Source organism: Schistocerca nitens, chromosome 1, assembly GCF_023898315.1.
Source record: "Schistocerca nitens isolate TAMUIC-IGC-003100 chromosome 1, iqSchNite1.1, whole genome shotgun sequence".
In the NCBI taxonomy this organism is placed as follows: Eukaryota; Metazoa; Arthropoda; class Insecta; order Orthoptera; family Acrididae; genus Schistocerca; species Schistocerca nitens.
Window position 1 is genome coordinate 607,317,415 of NC_064614.1, and position 19,707 is coordinate 607,337,121.

The following is a 19,707-nucleotide window of genomic DNA, read 5'->3' on the forward strand; positions in this document are numbered from 1 at the left end:
ATTCTGTCCCTGGGTGACCAGGATGTATGGGAGGGTTTATTTTGGTTTGGAAGGGAAGGCAGCTGTCGAAATGCAGGTACTGTTGCTTGTTGGGTGGTTTAAAGTGGACGGAGATGTATGGAACCATAACAGAGGAGGGGTCAACGTCAAGGAAGATAGTACACTGGGTTAAGGAGAACCAGGTGAAATGGATGGGAGGGAAGGCGTTGAGATTGTGAAGGAATAAGATAGGGTGCCTTGATCCTGAATTTAAATCATGTTGGTATCATCAATGAACCTGAACAAGAACAGGGCTTTGGGGTTTTTGGAGGCTAGGAAGGTGCCATGCTGGTACCTCTGGTGTGGCTCAAATTCATTGATGGTGTTTTCATGATCTGGACTCAGGGCAAAGACACCCAACCCTAATTCTGTCTGAGCCTTAACACCTTTTCCCACAGCCTCTTCCCCCCCTGTGGGTTCGGGGGTTAGAATAGGCTCGCGGTATTCCTGCCTGTCGTAAGAGGCGACTAAAAGGAGTCTCAAATGTTTCGGCCTTATGTGATGGTCCCCTCTCGGGTTTGACCTCCATCTTTCTAAATTATTCCGAAGAGCGAGCCAATTGGGGAAGGGTGCCTTACATGGTGCACTGTATCCGTCGTGCATTGAGACCTTTAGCCGGCTTTTTCGTCATTGCAATAGTGTCCCGCTCGTTTTCCATCTCTTGGGCGAGGATACGTCCCTGGGTGCGATTACCACGCTGCACTCTGCGGTGTTGCTTTTAACTGCGATGACGACCTTGGACTTTTTTGCACCTAAGATCCAGCACGGTAGCCAGTCCGTTGTGGTGGGGCCGCCATGTACCCTCTTGGTTGTAGCCCCCTGACAACACAGGGATCGCTCTACTGATGCCTGCGCCGTTCACTCCCCACGTATGCCAAGGAGTAGATGCCCATCTCCCTGGGGCATCAGGACTCCCGGCAATGGCCATCCTGCCAGGTGGCTATTGCTGTGGCTGGGTGGCGCCCGTGGGGAGGGCCCTTGGTCGGAGTAGGTGGCATCAGGGCGGATGATCCGCAATGAAGCGTGGTACATCATCTCTCGCTGGTGGGCCTCCACCAGCAGTCTCTAAGCGATCGAGGTCTAACCTCAACGGGAAGAAATTTGATCCGAGATCGTTTCCCTCCCTAGCTACTCCATGGGAGGAACGTCTTGCTAAAGCAGGCAGTGGAGAATATTCACCCTGGTACCTCATGTGTACACGGGTTGATAGAGAATCGTTTATGTCGACCAAGCCCCAGTTTTTTGTGGAGCATTTAGAGGACAAGTTCGGGGAGGTGGAGGGCTTGTCCAAAATGCGCTCTGGGTCGGTTCTCATCAAAACAGCATCCTTTGCCCAGTCACGGAGGTTGCTCACTTGTGACAAGTTGGGTGATGTTTCCGTCACCATCACTCCCCATAAAAGTTTAAACATGGTCCAGGGTATTATATTCCACAGGGATCTTCTTCTGCAGTCCGACGATTAACTACGCGCCAACCTAGAACGACGAGGTGTTCACTTCGTCCGGCGCGTCCATCGGGGTCCGAGGGATAATCAGGTGGCCACCGGTGCCTTCATCTTGGCCTTTGAGGGTGATGTCTTACCCGAAAAGGTCAAGGTGATGGTTTACCGTTGTGATGTGAAGCCGTATATCCCTCCTCCGATGCGGTGTTTTAAATGCTGGAAGTTCGGGCACATGTCATCTCGCTGTACTTCCAGCATCACGTGTCGGGATTGTGGACGTCCTTCGCATCCTGATACTCCATGTGCCCCGCCTCCTATCTGTGTTAACTGCGGAGAACACCATTCCCCCTGCTCGCTGGACTGTAGGATCTTCCAGAAAGAACGGAAGATAATGGAACATAAAACCCTGGACCGCCTGACCTACTCTGAGGCTAGGCGGAAATATGAGAGACTCCATCCTGTGCCGATGACGTCAACGTACGCCGCTGCTGCAATGACGGTTCTTCCATCTCCTGTGTCGTCCCATACGGTTGGTTCTATGATTGGTCAGCATCCAAAACCCCCCATGATTGTGGGGGGCACTTCACACCCTGTTGCTCCTGCTCCATCTTCTCCAGGAGCAACACCCTCCCAACCATCGGGGACATCAGCTCCCCCTTCCCAGCCGGAGAAGCGTAAGACTTCTTCGGCTACTTTCGCCAGGAAGGGAACCTTTGGGGACCTCCCTTCGCAAGTTCCGACCAGTGGAAAAGCGGACGCCCGCAAGTGGTTGAAACAACCGCCAGTCCCTGGTCATAGGGCCTCACGGTTGTCGTCTGTCCCTGAGACTGACCCAGTGAAGCCCATGAAGCCTGAACCACCGAAGGCACAGCGCGACAAGCAGAAAAAGCTTCCTACAAGCTCTGCCTCTGAGGACGAGGTGGAGATTCTGGCGTCCGCTGAGGACCTCGATCTCGCCGGTCCCTCGGACGCAATGGATGGCATTTGCATGGGTGCTCCATCGGAGGCAGCAGGTGACCCAGCGGTGTAATCTGTCTTCCCAGTCCCGTCACGCCTTTCCCAGCCATGGCCAACACCATCCTCCAGTGGAACTGCAGCGGTTTCTTCCACCATCTAGCTGAGTTCCGCCAACTTATCAGCCTTCACCCTTTCTTCTGCATTGCTCTTCAGGAAACTTGGTTTCCAGCAATGCGAACCCCCGCCCTCCGTGGCTGTCGGGGTTATTATAAGAACCGGGCAGCATATGAAAGGGTGTCTGGTGGCGTCTGCATATATGTCCTTCACACTCTGCACAGCGAGTCTGTCCCTCTCCAAACACCTTTAGAGGCTGTCGCTGTTCGGGTGTGGACGCCACAGGCTGTTACTGTCTGCAGTCTTTACCTTCCACCGGATGGTGATGTCTCGCAGCATGTCCTGGCTGCACTGGTAGCCCAATTGCCGCCACCTTTCTTGCTATTGGGCGACTTCAACGCCCATAACCCTCTGTGGGGTGGGTCAGTGGCAACAGGTCAAGGCGCCATCGTTGAGCATTTATTGTCGCAGCTCGATCTCTCGCTGTTAAATGATGGTGCCTTCACACACTTCAGTGTGGCGCATGGCACGTACTCTGCCATTGACCTTTCAATCTGTAGCCCTAGCCTCTTACCGTCTGTCCAATGGAGTGTGCATGACGACCTGTGTGGTAGTGACCACTTTCCGATCTTTCTGTCACTACCACAGCGTCACTCTTCTGGGCGCCCTAGCAGATGGGCTATGAATAAGGCTGACTGGGACTTGTTCTCCTCCACTGCCGCTATTGAGCCTCTCTCTACTGATGACATTGATGGTTCAATCGGTCACCACCGGCATCGTTACTGCCGCCGAATCTGCCGTTCCCCGTTCTTCTGGGTCCCCTTGGCGGAGGGCTGTGCCTTGGTGGTCGCCTGAGATCGCTGAAGCGCTTAAAGATCGCCGGCGGGCGCTCCAGCGTCACAAGCGACATCCCTCCATAGACCACCTTATCGCCTTCAAACGGCTGTGTGCGCGGGCCCGCCTCCTTATCCGCCAAGGCAAGAAGGAGTGCTGGGAGCGGTATGTGTCCACCATTGGCCTCCATGTCACTCCATCGCAGGTCTGGGCCAAGATTCGACGCGTCTATGGCTATCGGACCCCTGTCTGCGTCCCTGCGCTCTCACTGAATGGAGCAGTTTGTACTGACTCCGACGTCATTGCAAACCGCTTAGCAGAGCATTTTGCTATGAGTTCCGCTTCTGTGAATTACCCCCAGGCCTTCCGCTCCATTAAAGAGCGGATGGAACGTCGGAGCCTTTCTTTTCGCACCCACGCTTCTGAATTTTACAATGCTCCATTCAGTGAGTGGGAATTTCACAGTGCCCTTGCCGCTTGCCCTGATACCGCTCCCGGGCCCGATCGCATCCACTGTCAGATGCTGAAACACCTTTCAGTGGACTGCAAGCGACGTCTCCTCGACCTTTACAACCATCTCTGGGTCGAGGGTGAGTTTCTGTCGCAATGGCGGGAAAGCATTGTCATCCCCGTTTTGAAATCGGGCAAGAGCCCTTTGGAGGTGGACAGCTACCGCCCCATTAGCCTCACCAACGTTCTTTGCAAGCTTCTCGAACGGATGGTGAGCCCGTGCTTGAATTGGGTACTGGAGTCTCGGGGCCTTCTGGCTCCGTCTCAGGGTGGGTTCCGTAAAGGCCGCTCCGCCGCCGACAATCTGGTGAGCCTGGAGTCGGCCATCCGTACTGCCTTTGCCCGCCATCAGCACCTGGTCGCTGTCTTTTTCGACATGCGGAAGGCGTGCGATACGACATGGCGTCATCACATCCTTTCTACGCTTCATGGATGGGGTCTTCGGGGCCCTCTGCCGATTTTTATCCGCAATTTCCTGTCGTATCGTACCTTCCGCGTGCAAGTCGCAGCCTCATATAGTTCCTCCCACGTCCAGGAGAACGGCGTGCCACAGGGTTCTGTTTTAAGTGTCTGCCTGTTTTTAATAGCCATTAACGGGCTCACTGCGGCCGTGGGAAGTTCTGTCTCCGCTTCCCTGTATGCTGACGACTTCTGCCTTTACTACAGCTCTACTGGCATTGCAGCTGTTGAATGTCAGCTACAGGGCGCTATCCGCAAGGCGCAGTCTTGGGCTGTAGCTCATGGGTTCCAGTTTTCGGCAGCCAAGACCTGCGTTATGCATTTCTGCCGGTGACGTACTGTCCACCCGGAGCCGCAGCTTTCTCTTAACGGTGAACTTCTTTCAGTGGTGGAATCACACAGGTTTTTGGGGGTGGTTTTCAATGCCCGGTTGACTTGGCTGCCTCATATCCGGCAGCTCAAACAGGCGTGTTGGCGGCATCTCAATGCTCTGCGATGTTTGAGCCACACCCGCTGGGGCGCCGACCGATCTACCCTGTTCCGGCTCTACCAGGCGTTAATCCAGTACCAGGCGTTAATCCAGTCTCGTCTGGATTATGGGAGCCTGGCTTATGGCTCAGCTTCCCCATCTGCGTTGCGGGTGCTGTACCCAATCCTCCATAGCGGGATACGCCTTGCTACTGGTGCTTTCCGCACCAGCCCTGTGGACAGCATACTAGTGGAGGCAGGTGTCCCTCCACTGCGGATAAGACGCCAACAATTACTGGCTGCTTATGCGGCCCATGTTTTTAGCTTGCCCGGGCATCCAAATAACCGTGTTCTGTTCCCACAGTCAGTCGTCCATCTGCCAGACCGTCGGCCCCGGTCGGGTTGTCCGATCGCCGTACGCGTCAAGGAGCTTCTCTCCGGGCTTGGGTTTTTCCCTGTTCCACCTCCTTTCCGGGCACCTCTGCGTACACCCCCGTGGTGTGTTCCTCGCCCTTGCCTTCGGTTCGACTTGGCACAGGGCTCGAAGGACTCAGTCCCTCCAGAGGCCTTCCGCCGCCGCTTTTATTCCATCCTGGCCACGTATCAGGGCTCTGGAATTGTTTACACTGACGGTTCGATGGTTGCTGGTCGTGTCGGGTATGCGCTAACTCTAGGGGACCATTCCGAACAACGTTCCTTGCCGGATGGCTACAGCGTTTACACTGCTGAGCTGGTCGCCATCTTTCGTGCCCTAGAGTATATCGCTCCTGCTCAGGTGAGTCCTTCGTTATCTGTAGCGATTCCCTGAGCGGTTTACGAGCTCTCGACCAGTGTTTTCCTCGTTCTCGTCTGATTATGGCTATCCATGAATCCCTGCATACTCTTGCGCGTTGCGGCCGCTCTGTGGTCTTCGTGTGGACCCCAGGCCATGTTGGGATACCTGGCAATGAGAATGTTGACCGCCTGGCGAAAGAGGCCACTAGTAAATCGTCTCTGGGGATTGGACTCCCGGAGACTGATTTGCGGGCAGTCTTACGCCGCGAAGTTCTTTCGGTTTGGGACGCTGAATGGCGCAATCTGCCCACGCCCAGCAAACTCCGTCCAATCAAGGCGACGACGACTGTGTGGTGGTCGTCCATGCGGGTCTCCCGCCAGGAGTCTGTTGTCATCTGCCGGCTGCGCATTGGGCATACTCGGCTTACGCACGGCCACTTATTGCGCCGTGAGGATGCACCTCTATGTCCCTGCGGCTCCGTTTTATCTGTGGTCCATATTTTATTGGAGTGTCCGCTTTTAGCTGTGCTCAGGCAGTCGTTCGCACTGCCTGACACGCTCCCTGCCCTTTTAACAGATGACTCTGCTACGGCTGACTTAGTTTTACGTTTTATTCGGGCAGGGGGTTTTTATGATTTAATCTAAGTGTTTCTGTTTTATCTTATTGTTTTGTGTGGATTCTGGCCTTTGGCCTCCGGTTTTAAACTGATTTTTTAATGTGTTTTAAGTGGTTGGCTTTTCCTTTTTTTATTTCTATGGTCGGCCAACCACCGTCACACTCTGTGTGATTTTAGTTTGTTTTGTCTGGTCTTTGTCTCAGTTTCTCTTGTTCTGTGTCGTCTGTGCTCTATTCTGTTGATCGTTTTTATTCTCTGTGGGTGTTTTTAGTACTTGGAAAAAGGGACCGATGACCGTAGCAGTCTGGTCCCTTTAATCCCACAAACCAACCAACCAACCAACCTCAGCCTCTTCACCTCGTCTTGCTCGACCCAGCATGCTACCTTCCTAGATGTTGGCCTCTTCCTCTCCGATGGCCCCATGCATACCTCTGTCAACATTAAACTGACAACCAGCAGTGGCACCTGCATTTTGACAGCTACCATCACTTCCACACCAGAAAATCCCACCCATACGGACTTTCCACCAGGGGCCGATGTGTCTACAAGGACAAGAACTCCCTTGCCAAGTATGCTAAAGGTCTCACAAAGGCCTTCATAGGCAGGCAGTATTCTCCAGATCTAGTCCACAGACAGATTTCCCATGCCATATCCCCACACAGCCTCAATCCTACCACCTTACATCAGGTCTCCACACCCTCCACCCAACAGTTTCTACACCCGCTCTCCTATCACCTCCTCCCAATTCACCTTCATTGTCTGTGTGTTTCTGCCAACACACCCACCAGTCTTTTCCCCTCTCTGCTCCTCTCCATTTCTGCCTCCCCCTCCCCGTCCTCACCTCTCAAAGCTTCTTGATGCTGCATCTGGCAGCTTTGTCCTGCTTACTCTGCGCCAGTGTGTGCTCTTCTCTCTCCGCACCTGTATCCTGTTATCCTTCCCCCATTCTGGATTGCTGCTTTCGTCAAATGCTTGTTGACTCTCTCTCTCTCTCTCTCTCTCTCTCTGTCTCTCTCTCTGTCTCTCTCTCTCTCTCTCTGTGTGTGTGTGTGTGTGTGTGTGTGTGTGTGTGTGTGTGTGTGTGAGGGGGCAGTGGACCAAATGATGCAGACATTGGGACTGTAACTGACTGGAGGCTTGTAATGTACTCAGATGAGACATAATTTTGCCTCTTTTCAAGTGATGCTTGGCATAGAATACATCAGTAGCCCAGTGAAGCACCACAGTGCATGGTGGGTGTAGTTCAGGCTGAAAGTGATTTTGTGCTGTTTTGGGAGTGTTTTTTTTTTTTTTTTTTTTTTTTTGTACCATGATTTGGGGCCCTCTCATTCATGTTACCATGAACGTGAAACAGGGTATTTATTTCAACATTCTAAGTGACCAAGTGCTGCCCTTTTTCTACATCTTCATGATGAATATGCAGTTGACACTTCTATTTTCCAATGTAACAGACATCATCACGAGGTTGCATGCACGCCTTCCTGGTTTGAGAAACACTCAGGCACCATTTGCACCTTGACTGGTCTGCTATCTCATCCAATCTTAATCCCATAGAAAATGTCTGAGACTATTTGAACCTGTAGGTGAAACATAGCAGTCATAGCTTTAGATAAAAAATTGTATATGGCATTAATGAATACAAATATGAAAGTAAACTAACATTCGATAGTTTCATTGGCTTAGGAGGCAATACTTCCAATTAAAGTACTTATAAACCATTGTTCACAAAATTTTCAAAATTTATTTTTCAGTTGTTTCCTTCTGTCAGATACAGAACAGTGTGAACATTGCTTCGTGAAAGTTGCTAATTTGCAGAAAAACATGGTGATCACTGTAGACATATCATTTACTGCTCCATGGATTGGTGTTTATGTGGTGGACTTTGTTGTGATTCTTGTCATCAACCAGAACCAAAGTTTTTAATTAGAAATACTGTTTCACCATCAGTTTCAGAGAACATTTTGATCACTGAAGGATTTGTTTCAGGCTGACTTTGTTTGTACTAATAATAGAAAGCCATCTTACATCGAGCTCAGGTGCAAACCATTCAAATCCTGTTACAAGAAATTCTACAAATGATTGCTGGTTAAAAGAAGACTATGAAATTGTTGAATCATGCCATCCCTGTACAGGTATGTTAAGATTTTCACACTCATGAGAACAACCAATTCCTACTTATTTCTTGTGGAAATGAGTTGGTCTGTACTGTTGCCTGCTGTTCAAAGAAATTAGAACTTCATTATAAGTTTGTGTGTAATCGTTAATTTGATAAGTCGTAATACAGTAATTTTACTGATGGTTGATCATTAGAATGTTTTAAGAATCTGAAACATAGCAAGTGACCTGAATTTCTTCTCTATGTGTGAGTGTGATGTTACATTAGCTAACTGTGTTTTACTCCTGGCAGTTTGTTTATGTTATGAAGCTTTATTATGCTTCGGTTCTCACACTAATTTTAAGACCAGCTTCTCTTTTATTAAAAATCTGTTTCATTCTGTATTTAGAAGTTTTTTATGCTAAATAGTTGGCTTCTGTCACACAGCTTGAGGCTGCTGCCAAGGGGAATCACTGGGGGGAGGGGGGAGGAAGCCAATGTGCACTCCGTGTGCATACCGGAGGGAGTCATTTCGGATGTGGAAAGGCTGCTTCCGGATGACATGAAGAGTACAGGGTGCATCCAATTGCAGGTGGTGGCTCATGTCGTTACCAGTGACGTATGTCGCTTTGGATTGGAGGAGATTCTCTCTGGTTTTGGGTGGCTAGTGGAAATGGTAAAGACTGCCAGTCTTGCTTGTGAGATTAAGGTGGAGCTCACCATCTGCAGCCTCATCAATAGAACTGGCTGTGGTCCTTTGGTGCAGAGCCGAGTGGAGGGTCTGAATCAGAGGCTCAGGCGGTTCTGTGTCCGTGTAGGCTCAGATTCCTTGACTTGCGCCATCGGGTGGTGGGTTTCCGGGTTCCGCTTAATAGGTCAGGAGTCCACTGCACACAGGAAGTGGCTAGTGGCTACACAGGTAGCGGGGGCTGTGTGAAAGAGACTGGGTGGTTTTTTTAGGTTAGAGGGCCTCAGGGAACCACAGAAAGGGTGTCTGTCTAAAAGGAGGCAGGTAAAACACAGTAAGTTAGTTGTAGAAACAATCGGTATTGTAGTTGTAAATTGTCGTAGCTGTGTTGGGAAAGAACCAGAGCTCCAAGCCCTAATTGAAAGCACTGAAGCTTAAATAGGTATAGGTACAGAAAGCTGGCTAAAGTCAGAAATAAGCTCAGCAGAAACTTTTTCTAATGATCTAATAGTGTTCAGGAAGGATAGATTAAATACATTTGGTGATGGAGTATTTATTGCTGTCAGAAGTAGTTTGCCTTGTAGTGAAATTAAAGTAGATTGTTCCTGCGAAATAGTGTGAGTAGAGGCTATACTTGACAATCGGACCCAACAATTAATTGGGTCATTTTACCCCCCCCCCCCTCCCCCAACTCAGAAGATATAGTTGCTGAACGGTTCAAGGAAAACTTGAGTCTCATTTCAAATAGGTACCTCACTCATTCAATTATAGTCAGTGGTGACCTTAATCTACCCTCGATATGCTAGAAAACTTATATGTTTAAAGCCGGCGGCAGGCATAATACCTCATCCGAAATTGTACTGAATGCTTTCTCAGAAAATTATTTTGAATAATTAGTTCATTAGCCCACTCGAAGCATAAATGGTTGCGAAAGCATACTTGACCTCTTTGTGACAAATAATCCTGGACAAATAGTGAGTGTCGGACGAATACAGGGATCAGCGACCAAAAGGCTGAATACCGTAACTCCTACAACCATAAAAAAAAGAATCACAAAGTATATCTATTTAAAAAAGCTGATAAAAATGCTCTTAACGTCTTTTTAAGAGACAGTCTGCACTCCTTCCAATCTGATCATGTAAGCGTAGAAAAGTTGTGGAATGATTTTAAAGAGATATTATTGACAGCAATTAAAAGATATGTACCATATAAATTAATGTGATGCTACTGATCCCCCACAATACACAAAACGGGTCAGATCACTGTTGCAAAAGCAGTGAAAAAAGCATGCCAAATTTAAAAGAATGCAAAATCCTCAAGACTGGCAAAGTTTTGCAGAAGTTAGAAATATAGTGCGTACTTAAATGCAAGATGCTTTCAATAATTTCCACAATGAAACTCTGTCTTGAAATCTGGCAGAAAAACCAAAGAGATTCTGGTCATACATAAAGCACACCAGTGGTGAGGTGCAGTCAGTACCTGCACTGTGCAATAACAATGGTGAAGTCACTGATTACAGTGCCACTAAAGCAGAGTTATTAAACATGATTTTTCAAAAGTCCTTCACCAAAGAAGACAAAGTAAATATTCTGGAATTCCAATCAAGAACAACTCCAAGATAAGAAACATAGAAATAGATGTCCTCAGTGTCGCAAAGCAGCTTAAATCACTTAATAAAGGCAAGGCTTTCGGTACAGATTGTATACCAGCCAGGTTCCTCTCAGAGTATGCTCATAAAATAGCTCCATATTTAGCAATTATATACAACCATTCGTTCACAGAAAGATCCGTACCTAAAGACTGGAAAATTGCTCAGGTCACACCAATACCCAAAAAAGTAAGTAGGAGTAATCCGCTGAATTACAGGCCTATATCACTAACGTCGATTTGCAGTAGGGTTTTTTAACATATACTGTATTCGAACTTTATGAAGTATCTCGAAGAAAACAATTTATTGACACGTAGTCAGCACGGATTCAGAAAATATCGCTGTTGCGAAACACAACTAGCTCTTTATACTCATGAAGTAATGAGTGCTATCAACAGGGGATGTCAAGTTGATTCCATATTTTTAGATTTCCAGAAGGCTTTCGACACCGATTCGTGATTTCCTGTCAGAAAGGTCACAGTTCGTAGTAATAGATGGAAAGTCATCGAATAAAACAGAAATAATATCTGGCGTTCCCCAAGGAAGTGTTATAGGCACTCTATTGTTCCTGATCTACATTAATGACATAGGAGACAATCTGAGTAGCCCTCCTAGATTTTTTGCAGATGATGTCATTTACCATCTTGTAAAGTCATCAGATGACCAAAATGAATTGCAAAATGATGTAGATAAGATATCTGTATGGTGCAAAAAGTGCCAGTTGGCCCTGAATAAAGAAAAGTGTGAAGTTAATCACATGAGTACTAAATAAATCTGCTAAATTTCAATTACACAATAAGTCACACAAATCTGAAGGCTGTAAATTCAACTAATACTTAGGGATTACAATTACAAATACCCTAAATTGGAACGATTACATAGATAATGTTGTGGGTAGAGCCAACCAAAGACTGCGATCCATTGGCAGAACACTTAGAAGGTGGAACAGGTCTACTAAAGAGACTGCTTATACCACACTTGTCCACCATATTCTGAAGTATTGCTGTGTGGTGTGGGATCCGCATCAGATGGGACTGACGGTTGACATCGAAAAAATACAAAGAAGTGCAGGTCGTTTTTTTATTATCGTGAAGTAGGGGAGATAGTGCCACATACATGATATGTGAATTGGAGTGGCAATCATTAAAACAAAGGCATTTTTTGTTGTGACGGGATCTTCTCATGAAATTTCAGTCACCAGTTTTCTCCTCTGATTGCAAAAATATTCTGTTGGCATGCACCTACATAGGGAGAAATAATCATCACAATAAAATAAGGGAAATCGGGGCCTGCACAGAAAAATTTAAATGCTCGTTTTTCTTGCAAGCTGTTCAAGAGTGGAACGGTAGAGAGACAGCTTGAAGGTGGTTCATTGAACCCTCTGCCAGGCACTTTATTGTGAACAGCAGAGTAATTACTTATATGTAGATGTGTAGATGTAGAGATAAGTTCATACTTTCATGACAAAAAGCAGAGGGTCAGTATTGTTTGTGTAACTTGACATGTTGCACATTCACGGGGGCACTCCTTCACAGAATCCAATGTGATGAATGACAAATTACACCACAGGCATAAAATCAAACACAGGAGTGGCACAAAAATTGCCCACAACTTTTGTTGCTCATGTTTTAGTGACACTTTTGATTGGGGAAGCCAGTGGTATTCGAACCTAGACTTGAATGAATCTTTCACACTGCAGTGGAGTACAGGCTGGTTTGAACTTTCAAGCAGATTAAAACTGTGTTCTAGACAGGAACTCAAACCCAGAACTGTTCCTTTCGAGGACGATGTTCTTATTAACTGAGATATTGAAGCAGCTTGAATTCTGCCCGTAGCCACTTCTAAGCTAAGGGTAAGCCTTTCTCTGCTGTATCTGCCCTTCAGGGAGTGCTAGTCCGGCAGAGCAAAAAAAGTAGTAAATGAAGGATACTGGCAGAATTGAAACTTTAAGGGCAGATACCAATAGCTCAGTCAGTAAAGGCATTGCTTGTAAAAGGCAAAGTTCCAGCTTAGAGTCCCTATTTGGCACACGATCTTAATCTGCCAAGAAGCATCAAGCCTAGACAAACTTCTTTAGATTCATAGCCACAGAACAACTGCATGTGAAACTATTGGAAGAAATGGGCACTACGTGTCAGAACAACTGGGAAAAAGCTGAACTCAGAAGAAATTCAGTTTGTCAACTGATACTGCACTTAGAAATCAAGCTGAGTGACAGAAGCAAAACCTGGATGGTGACACCTATTGTATCTCGAATATGCTTGAACTAGAAAGGATGAGCTGGAAGTAAGTATCAATAGACTGCAATTTTCTATTAATTACAACTTGAGTATGGGGCAGGTGCTCCCTCTGACCTTAGTCATATTGGAATAACAGCACTGATAGTTCATTTTTAACATCCTCAAACTGTGAATTTTTATTTCTCATACCCTATATTGGATAATAACAGGACAATGTATAGTGTTTAGTCTTCTCTGGCGTGAGAACTGATAAAGACTGGGAAAAGTGTGGCAGTGGAGGAGGCTTTGAAAATGAGAATATTCTACTTCATACTGGGAGACATTTTGAAAATGTTTTGTAAGGGACAATTCCCACAAAGATGTCTGTATTCGCTTGAAATATGAAGTGCGTCATGAAAACCCATGTGAAAACAAAATGTGCAGTATACCATTCTGTATTGTACTGTGTTCTGAGATGTACCACAGGAAAAAAAAAAAAAATCCTGACCATCATCTCCAAAACAAGAAATATTGAAATGAAGGTGCGGTTCTTAGTTAAGAAAGCAATTTAACTTGTATGTGTTTGCCGATACAGTTGCTCATTATATAAAAACTTGGAGGTCAGAAATGAACTGCCTGAATGAGTTACAGTCAGTGTGAAATATTCAGCTCAGTGGAAGCGACTTGTGTGACCCTCAGCACCTTTCAGCACCAACAACCTAAAGCCCTCGGCTTAGATCATCTGATTAGGTGATAATATCTTAGATCCCAGCAGCAATGTCTCAGCAGTTAGCCCCCTGCTGGTCTGGGGGTTAGAATAGGCCCAAGGTATTCATGCCTGTCGTAAGAGGTGACTAAAAGGAGTCTCAGGCTTTTTGGCCATATGGGTTCATGTCCCATTCTATGGTTTGACCTGCCACTTTCAAAATTCTACACAAGTTTGGGTCATGTGGGGAAGGACGCCTTACGTGGTGCACGAATTATCCATAGTGCCCTTAGATTCGATCTCCTGAATCTCTTGCCATGGCTTTGCACCTCCACTTGCGATTCAACAATTTAGGTGGAGACACTTTCTGGGGTACATCATCTTCTTCCGTTATCTCCTGCCGTCTTTCGCCCCCATGCCAATATTGGATTTCTCTGCACCCAATATCCGGCATGGTAGCCATTCCATTGTGGTGGGGCCATCATGTACCTATTTGGTGGTAACCCCCTGACAACACAGGGATCGCACTGCTGATGCCTGAGCTGTAACCTCCCCACGGTGTTCATTTCATCTGGCGCATTTACAGGGGACCCAAAGACAACAGGGTTGCTACCGGTGTCTTCATCTTGGCCTTTGAGGTGATTCATTGCCTGAAAAGGTCAAGGTGATGGTTTACCGCTGTGATGTTAAACCATATGTCCCTCCCCCTGTGTGGTGCTTTAAGTGCTGGAAGTTTGGGAACATGTCTTCCCACTGCACTTCCAGTGCCACATGTCGAAACTGCGGACATCCACTGCATCCAGATACTCCATGTGTGCCTCTTCCCACTTGTATCAGCTGTGGAGAGCACCACTACTCCTGCTCGCCAGACTGCCCAGTACTCCAAAAGGAGTTGAAAATCATGGAGTACAAGACCCTGGACCGGTTGACTTACACAGAGGCTAAACGTAAATTCAAAAGATTACACCCCATTTGGTTGACGTCGACATATGCTGCAGCTACGTCACCATCGCCGTCCCAAGTGCCAGTGGTTCATCACTCTGTGCCATGAACAGTGGGCCCTCTGGGTCACCAGAATACATCTGCCCCTTGGTGGTAGAGGGCAAATCTTCATCCATTGCTTCCAAAGCACGTACTTCAGGAGCAAGGTCCCCCCCCCCCTCCCAAACTCAGGGGACATTGGTCCCCTCCTCCCCTCCAGAGAAGCAACAGCTTCCTCCGGCTCCTCTTGTGTGGTAGGGGTCCCTTGGGGCCCTCTTTCCCAAGGTTTCCACTAATGCCATGGCGGACACTCGTCAGAGGCTCAAGGAGCCAAAGGCTGCTGGACAAAGAGCTCCATGGTCTTCCTCCATGCCCTGAAGCTGCTTTGGAGAAGTCTTCACAGCAAGCCTCTAAAGAGAAGACAGAGAGAGCAAGCAAACTAATAAGAAGTCTGCTAAGAAACAGGACCCTCTGGTGGCCCCAACACCACCACTTCCTATCAATTCTGCATCTGAGGATGTGGTGGAGATCTTAGCGTCCCCTGTGGACCTGCTTCTCACTGATGCCTCATCCACCATAGAAATGGCTACAATTACTCAATCTGTGGCAGCAGGTGATCCTGAGGCATAACCTGCCTCCTTGCACACTTCATGCCTTCCCAGCCTCATGGTAACATTATCCTCCAGCGGAATTGCGGCGGTTTTTTCCACCACCTGGCTGTGCTATGGCAACTTTTAAGTTTTACACCTGCTTTCTGCATCGCCCTTCAGGAAACCTGGTTCCCGGAAATGAGGACCTCTGCCCTCCACAGCTATAGGGGATATTACAAAAATCGTAGTGACTATAACAGAGTGTCAGGTGGAGTTCACATGTATGTCCTGAACTCAGTATGCAGTGAACCTGTGCCCCCTTCAAACCCCTCTTGAAACTGTGGCTGTCAGGATAAGGACGACACAGGAAATAGCCGTGTGCAATGTATATCTTCCTCCAGACGGTGCAGTACCCCTGAACTCATTGCCTGCTCTGACTGAGCAACTCCCTAAACCTCTTCTGCTTTTGGGAGATTTTAACGCTCATAACCCTTGTGGGGTGGCAGAGTTTTTACTGGCCGAGGCAGAAATGTTGAAAATTTACTGTCACAACTCAACCTCTGCCTCTTAAATACAGGTGGCCGCACACATTTCAGTGTGGCACATGGCACATATTCGTCCACTGATCTCTTGGTTTGCAGTCCTGGCCTTCTCCCATCTATCCACTGGAGAGCATATGATGACCTGTGTGGTAGTGACCACTTTCCCATCTTCCTGTCACTTCCCTGGCATCAGGCCCATGGACGCCTGCCCAGATGGGCTTTAAACAAGGCAGACTGGGAAGCCTTCACCTCTGCTGTTGCTGTTGAATCTCCCCCACATGGTAACATTGATTTGGTGGCTGAGCAGCTACAATGATTGTTTATGCGGCTTACAATGCGATCACTCGTTCTTTAGGGTGCCCCCGGCAAAAGACAGTCCCTTGGTGGTCGCCAAAAGTCACTGGGGCAATTCAGGAGTGTTGGCGAGGTCTGCAGCGGCATAAGCGGCACCCTTCCCTGGAGCACCTCATACCCTTTAAACAGCTCCACGTTCGCCAGCTTATCAAACGATGAAAACAAGAATGTTTGGAGAGGTATGTGTCGACCATTGGGTGCCATACATCACCTTCCCACGTCTGGGCAAAGATCAAATGAGTTTTTCGGCACCAGACCCCAACAGGTGTTCCTGGTGTTAACATATATGGCATGTTATCCACCGATGCAAACGCGATTACCGAGCACTTTGCTGAGCACTATGCTTGCGCCTCTGTAGTCTCAAACGACGGATGGAAGGGAAAGCCCTCTCATTCACTACATGCCACAGTGAACCCTATAACGCCCCATTTACAGAGTGGGAGCTCCTAATTGCCCTTGCATATTGCCCCGACACAGCTCCTGGGCAAGATCGGATCCACAGTCAGATGATTAAACATCTCTCGTCTGACTACAAGTGACATCTCCTAGTAATCTTCAACCAGATCTGGTGTGATGGCTCCTTTCCATCCCACTGGCGGGAGAGCACCATCATACCAGTGCTCAAACCTGGCAAAAACTGCTTGTGTGGATAGCTCTTGGCCCATCAGCCTCACCAACTTCCTTTTTGTAAGCTGCTGGAACATATGGTGTGATGGTGGTTGGGCTGGGTCCTGGAGTCATGTGACCTACTGGCTCCATGCCAAGGCGGTTTACGCCTGGGTCGCTCTACCACTGATAATCTTGTGTCCCTCGAGTCTGCCATCCGAACAGCCTTTTCCAGATGCCAACACCTGTTGCTGCCTTTTTTGATTTACGAAAAGCATATGACACCACCTGGCGGCATCATATCCTTGCCACATTATACGAGTGGAGTTTCTGAGGCCAGCTCCTGATTTTTATCCAGAATTTCCAGTCACTTTGTACTTTCCGTGTCCAAGTTGGTGCCTCCCATAGTTCCCTCTATGTCCAGGAGAATGGGTTCCTGCAGGGCTCTGTATTGAGTGTATCTCTATTTTTAGTGGTCATTAATGGTCTAGCAGCAGCTGTAGAGCTGTCTGTCTCACCCTCTCTGTTATAAAATGACTTCTCCATTTTGTACTGCTCCACCAGTACTGGTGTTGCTGAGTGGCACCTACAGGGAGCCATCCACAAGGTGCAGTCATGGGCTCTAGCCTACAGCTTCCAGTTTTCGGCCGCAGAGTTGTGTGTTATGCACTTCTGTTGTTGTTGGCGTCATACCATTAATCCGGAACCAGAACTTTACGTCATTGATGTTCCCCTCACTGTAGTGGAGACATATCGATTCTTAGGACTGGTTTTCAACCATCTGGGGTGCAGATCGCTCTACACTGCTGCAGCTATACAGAGCCCTTGTTCATTCACGCCTTGAATATGGGAGTCTGGTTTATGGTTCTGCGTTACCCTCAGCGCTGCGTTTACTTGACCCAGTGCACCACTGTGGCATTCGACTAATGACTTGAGATTTTAGGATGAGTCCGGTGACCAGCGTCCTGGCAGAGGCTGGAGTCCCTCCACTGCAGGTCAGGCGTGCACAACTGCTCCCCAGTTATGTTGCACATGTTCGTAGTTCTCCTGCGCATCTGAATTACCGTCTCCTTTTCCCACCCACGGTGGTTCATCTCCCACATCGGTGGCCCAGGTCACTGCCTCCAATTGCAGTTCACGTCCAATCTCTTCTATCTGAACTGGAGTCCTTGCGTTTACCACCTATACTCGAGGTTCATTCTCATACACCTCCATGGTGTACACCTAGGCTGCAGCTTCGCCTGGATCTCTCACATGGTCCAAAGGGCTCAATACACCCCGCGGCTCTCCGCTGTCACTTCCTCTCAATTCTTGACATGTACCAAGGCCATTAAGTGGTTTACACTGACGCCTCGATGGCTGATGGTCACATCGGCTTTGCATATGTCCATGGAGGACATATTGAACAGCATTCCTTGCCCGATGGCTGCAGTGTTTCCACTGCAGAGCTGGTGGCTAATCTCGCGATCTTTAGCACATCCATTCATGCTCTGGGGAGTTGTTTCTTCTGTGTACTGACTCCTTGAGCAGCCTACAAGCTATTGACCAATGCTACCCTCGTCATCCTTTGGTAGCGACCATCCAGGAGTCCATCTATGCCCTGGAATGGTCCGGTTGTTCAGTGGTGTTTGTGTGGATCCCGGGAAATGTCGGAATCCCAGGCAGCGAACTTGGTGACAGGCTGGCCCAACAGGCTACACGGAAATAACTTATGGAGATTTGCATTCCAATAACTGATCTGCGTTTGTTTTTACACCGCCAGGTTTTCGGCTTTGGGAGATGGAATAGCATAGTCTCAGTACACACAACAAACTGCATGCCGTTAAGGAGACTGCGAATGTGTGGCAGTCCTCTATGCGGGCCTCTTACAGGGTCTCTGCCAGCTCTGCGTCGGCCATGTTAGGGCGACCCATGGCTACGTCCTGCGCCGTGAAGACGTGCCTCAGTGTCGATGTGGTGCCCGGTTGACTGTGGCCGATATTCTGGTGCACTGTCCCGTTTTGACTGCCCTGCGACAAAATCTTTGGTTACCGGACTCATTGCGCTAATTTTATCTGACAACACCTCATCAGCTGATTTAGTTTTATGTTTTATTTGTGAGGGTGGGTTTTATCATTTGATCTAAGTTTTAGCGCATGTCCTTTGTCCCTCTGTGTCCTCCACCCTAGTGCTTTTAGGATGGAGGTTTTAACGTGTTGCAGAGTAGCTGGCTTCTCCTTTTTATTTTCGTGGTGAGCCAGCTATGGTAATCTATTTTTTCATTTTAATCTCTTTCTACCTGTTGCGTTTCTGTGTTTTTCTTCTCCCCTTTTGTCCATTTGAGTGTTTGTTATCCTTCCGTTGTTCTTGTGGTTTTTTTCTTTCTCTCTGTTTTGTGCTGTCAGTCTTGCTTGTTTTATTCTCACCCTTGTGGCATTGTTTTATTCGGAACAAGGGACTGATGACCTAGCAGTTTGGTCCCTTTCCCCCTCTTTTAAACCAACCAACCAATCTCTGCAGTTACCATGCTGTGTAACAGGCATTGTTGCAACAGTTAAATTTTTTATAATTATGTAAGGGTGTAAAAATTGATATTGGTTCAACATATTTGGCTGGAGAGAACTGGGAGATATAAAATTTTCATGTGGATTTTTATATTGTTGAGTCACTAGAGAAAACATGAAATTCATATCTATGTTACTAAAATGCTGTCTCGGAGTAAGATACCAGTTGCAGTGCAACGGCAACAAAATTTCAATTTTCTGTATTTCACATGATTATTGACCAAATTTAAAATCTGTCATAATCTACTCATTGAGAGAATAATCTTATGTTAAAAGCGTAACATAGTAAGTCAAATATTACAGTTAGCAGTCGTGTGTTGTCTTGAGGCAGTGTATCCAATGGCACACAAATACATGAACTTCATTCATCCAGTATTTGCAAAAGAGAGCACTTTTCGACTTCCAAAACAAATGTTACACTTAAAGTTAAACCTTTTTGAAAGTTTTGTTGCTGAGACTCCCAACAAAATAATGAAAGAAAAAAGTTTACAGCTTACTAAATGGGCACTGTTCATGCAGTAA

General features: G+C 47.5%; 1 protein-coding gene across 1 annotated transcript in view; it reads left to right on the forward strand.

Annotated features, from left to right (window-relative positions):
• The window catches only part of LOC126256868 (glutathione S-transferase C-terminal domain-containing protein homolog), a 54,240-nt gene that overhangs the window by 16,078 nt on the left and 18,455 nt on the right, over window positions 1–19,707 (forward strand). Inside the window, exon 2 of the mRNA XM_049955518.1 lies at window positions 8,200–8,345. Within this exon, the coding sequence (XP_049811475.1) occupies window positions 8,200–8,345 (146 nt within the window). The remainder of the gene's footprint in view (window positions 1–8,199; window positions 8,346–19,707) is intronic.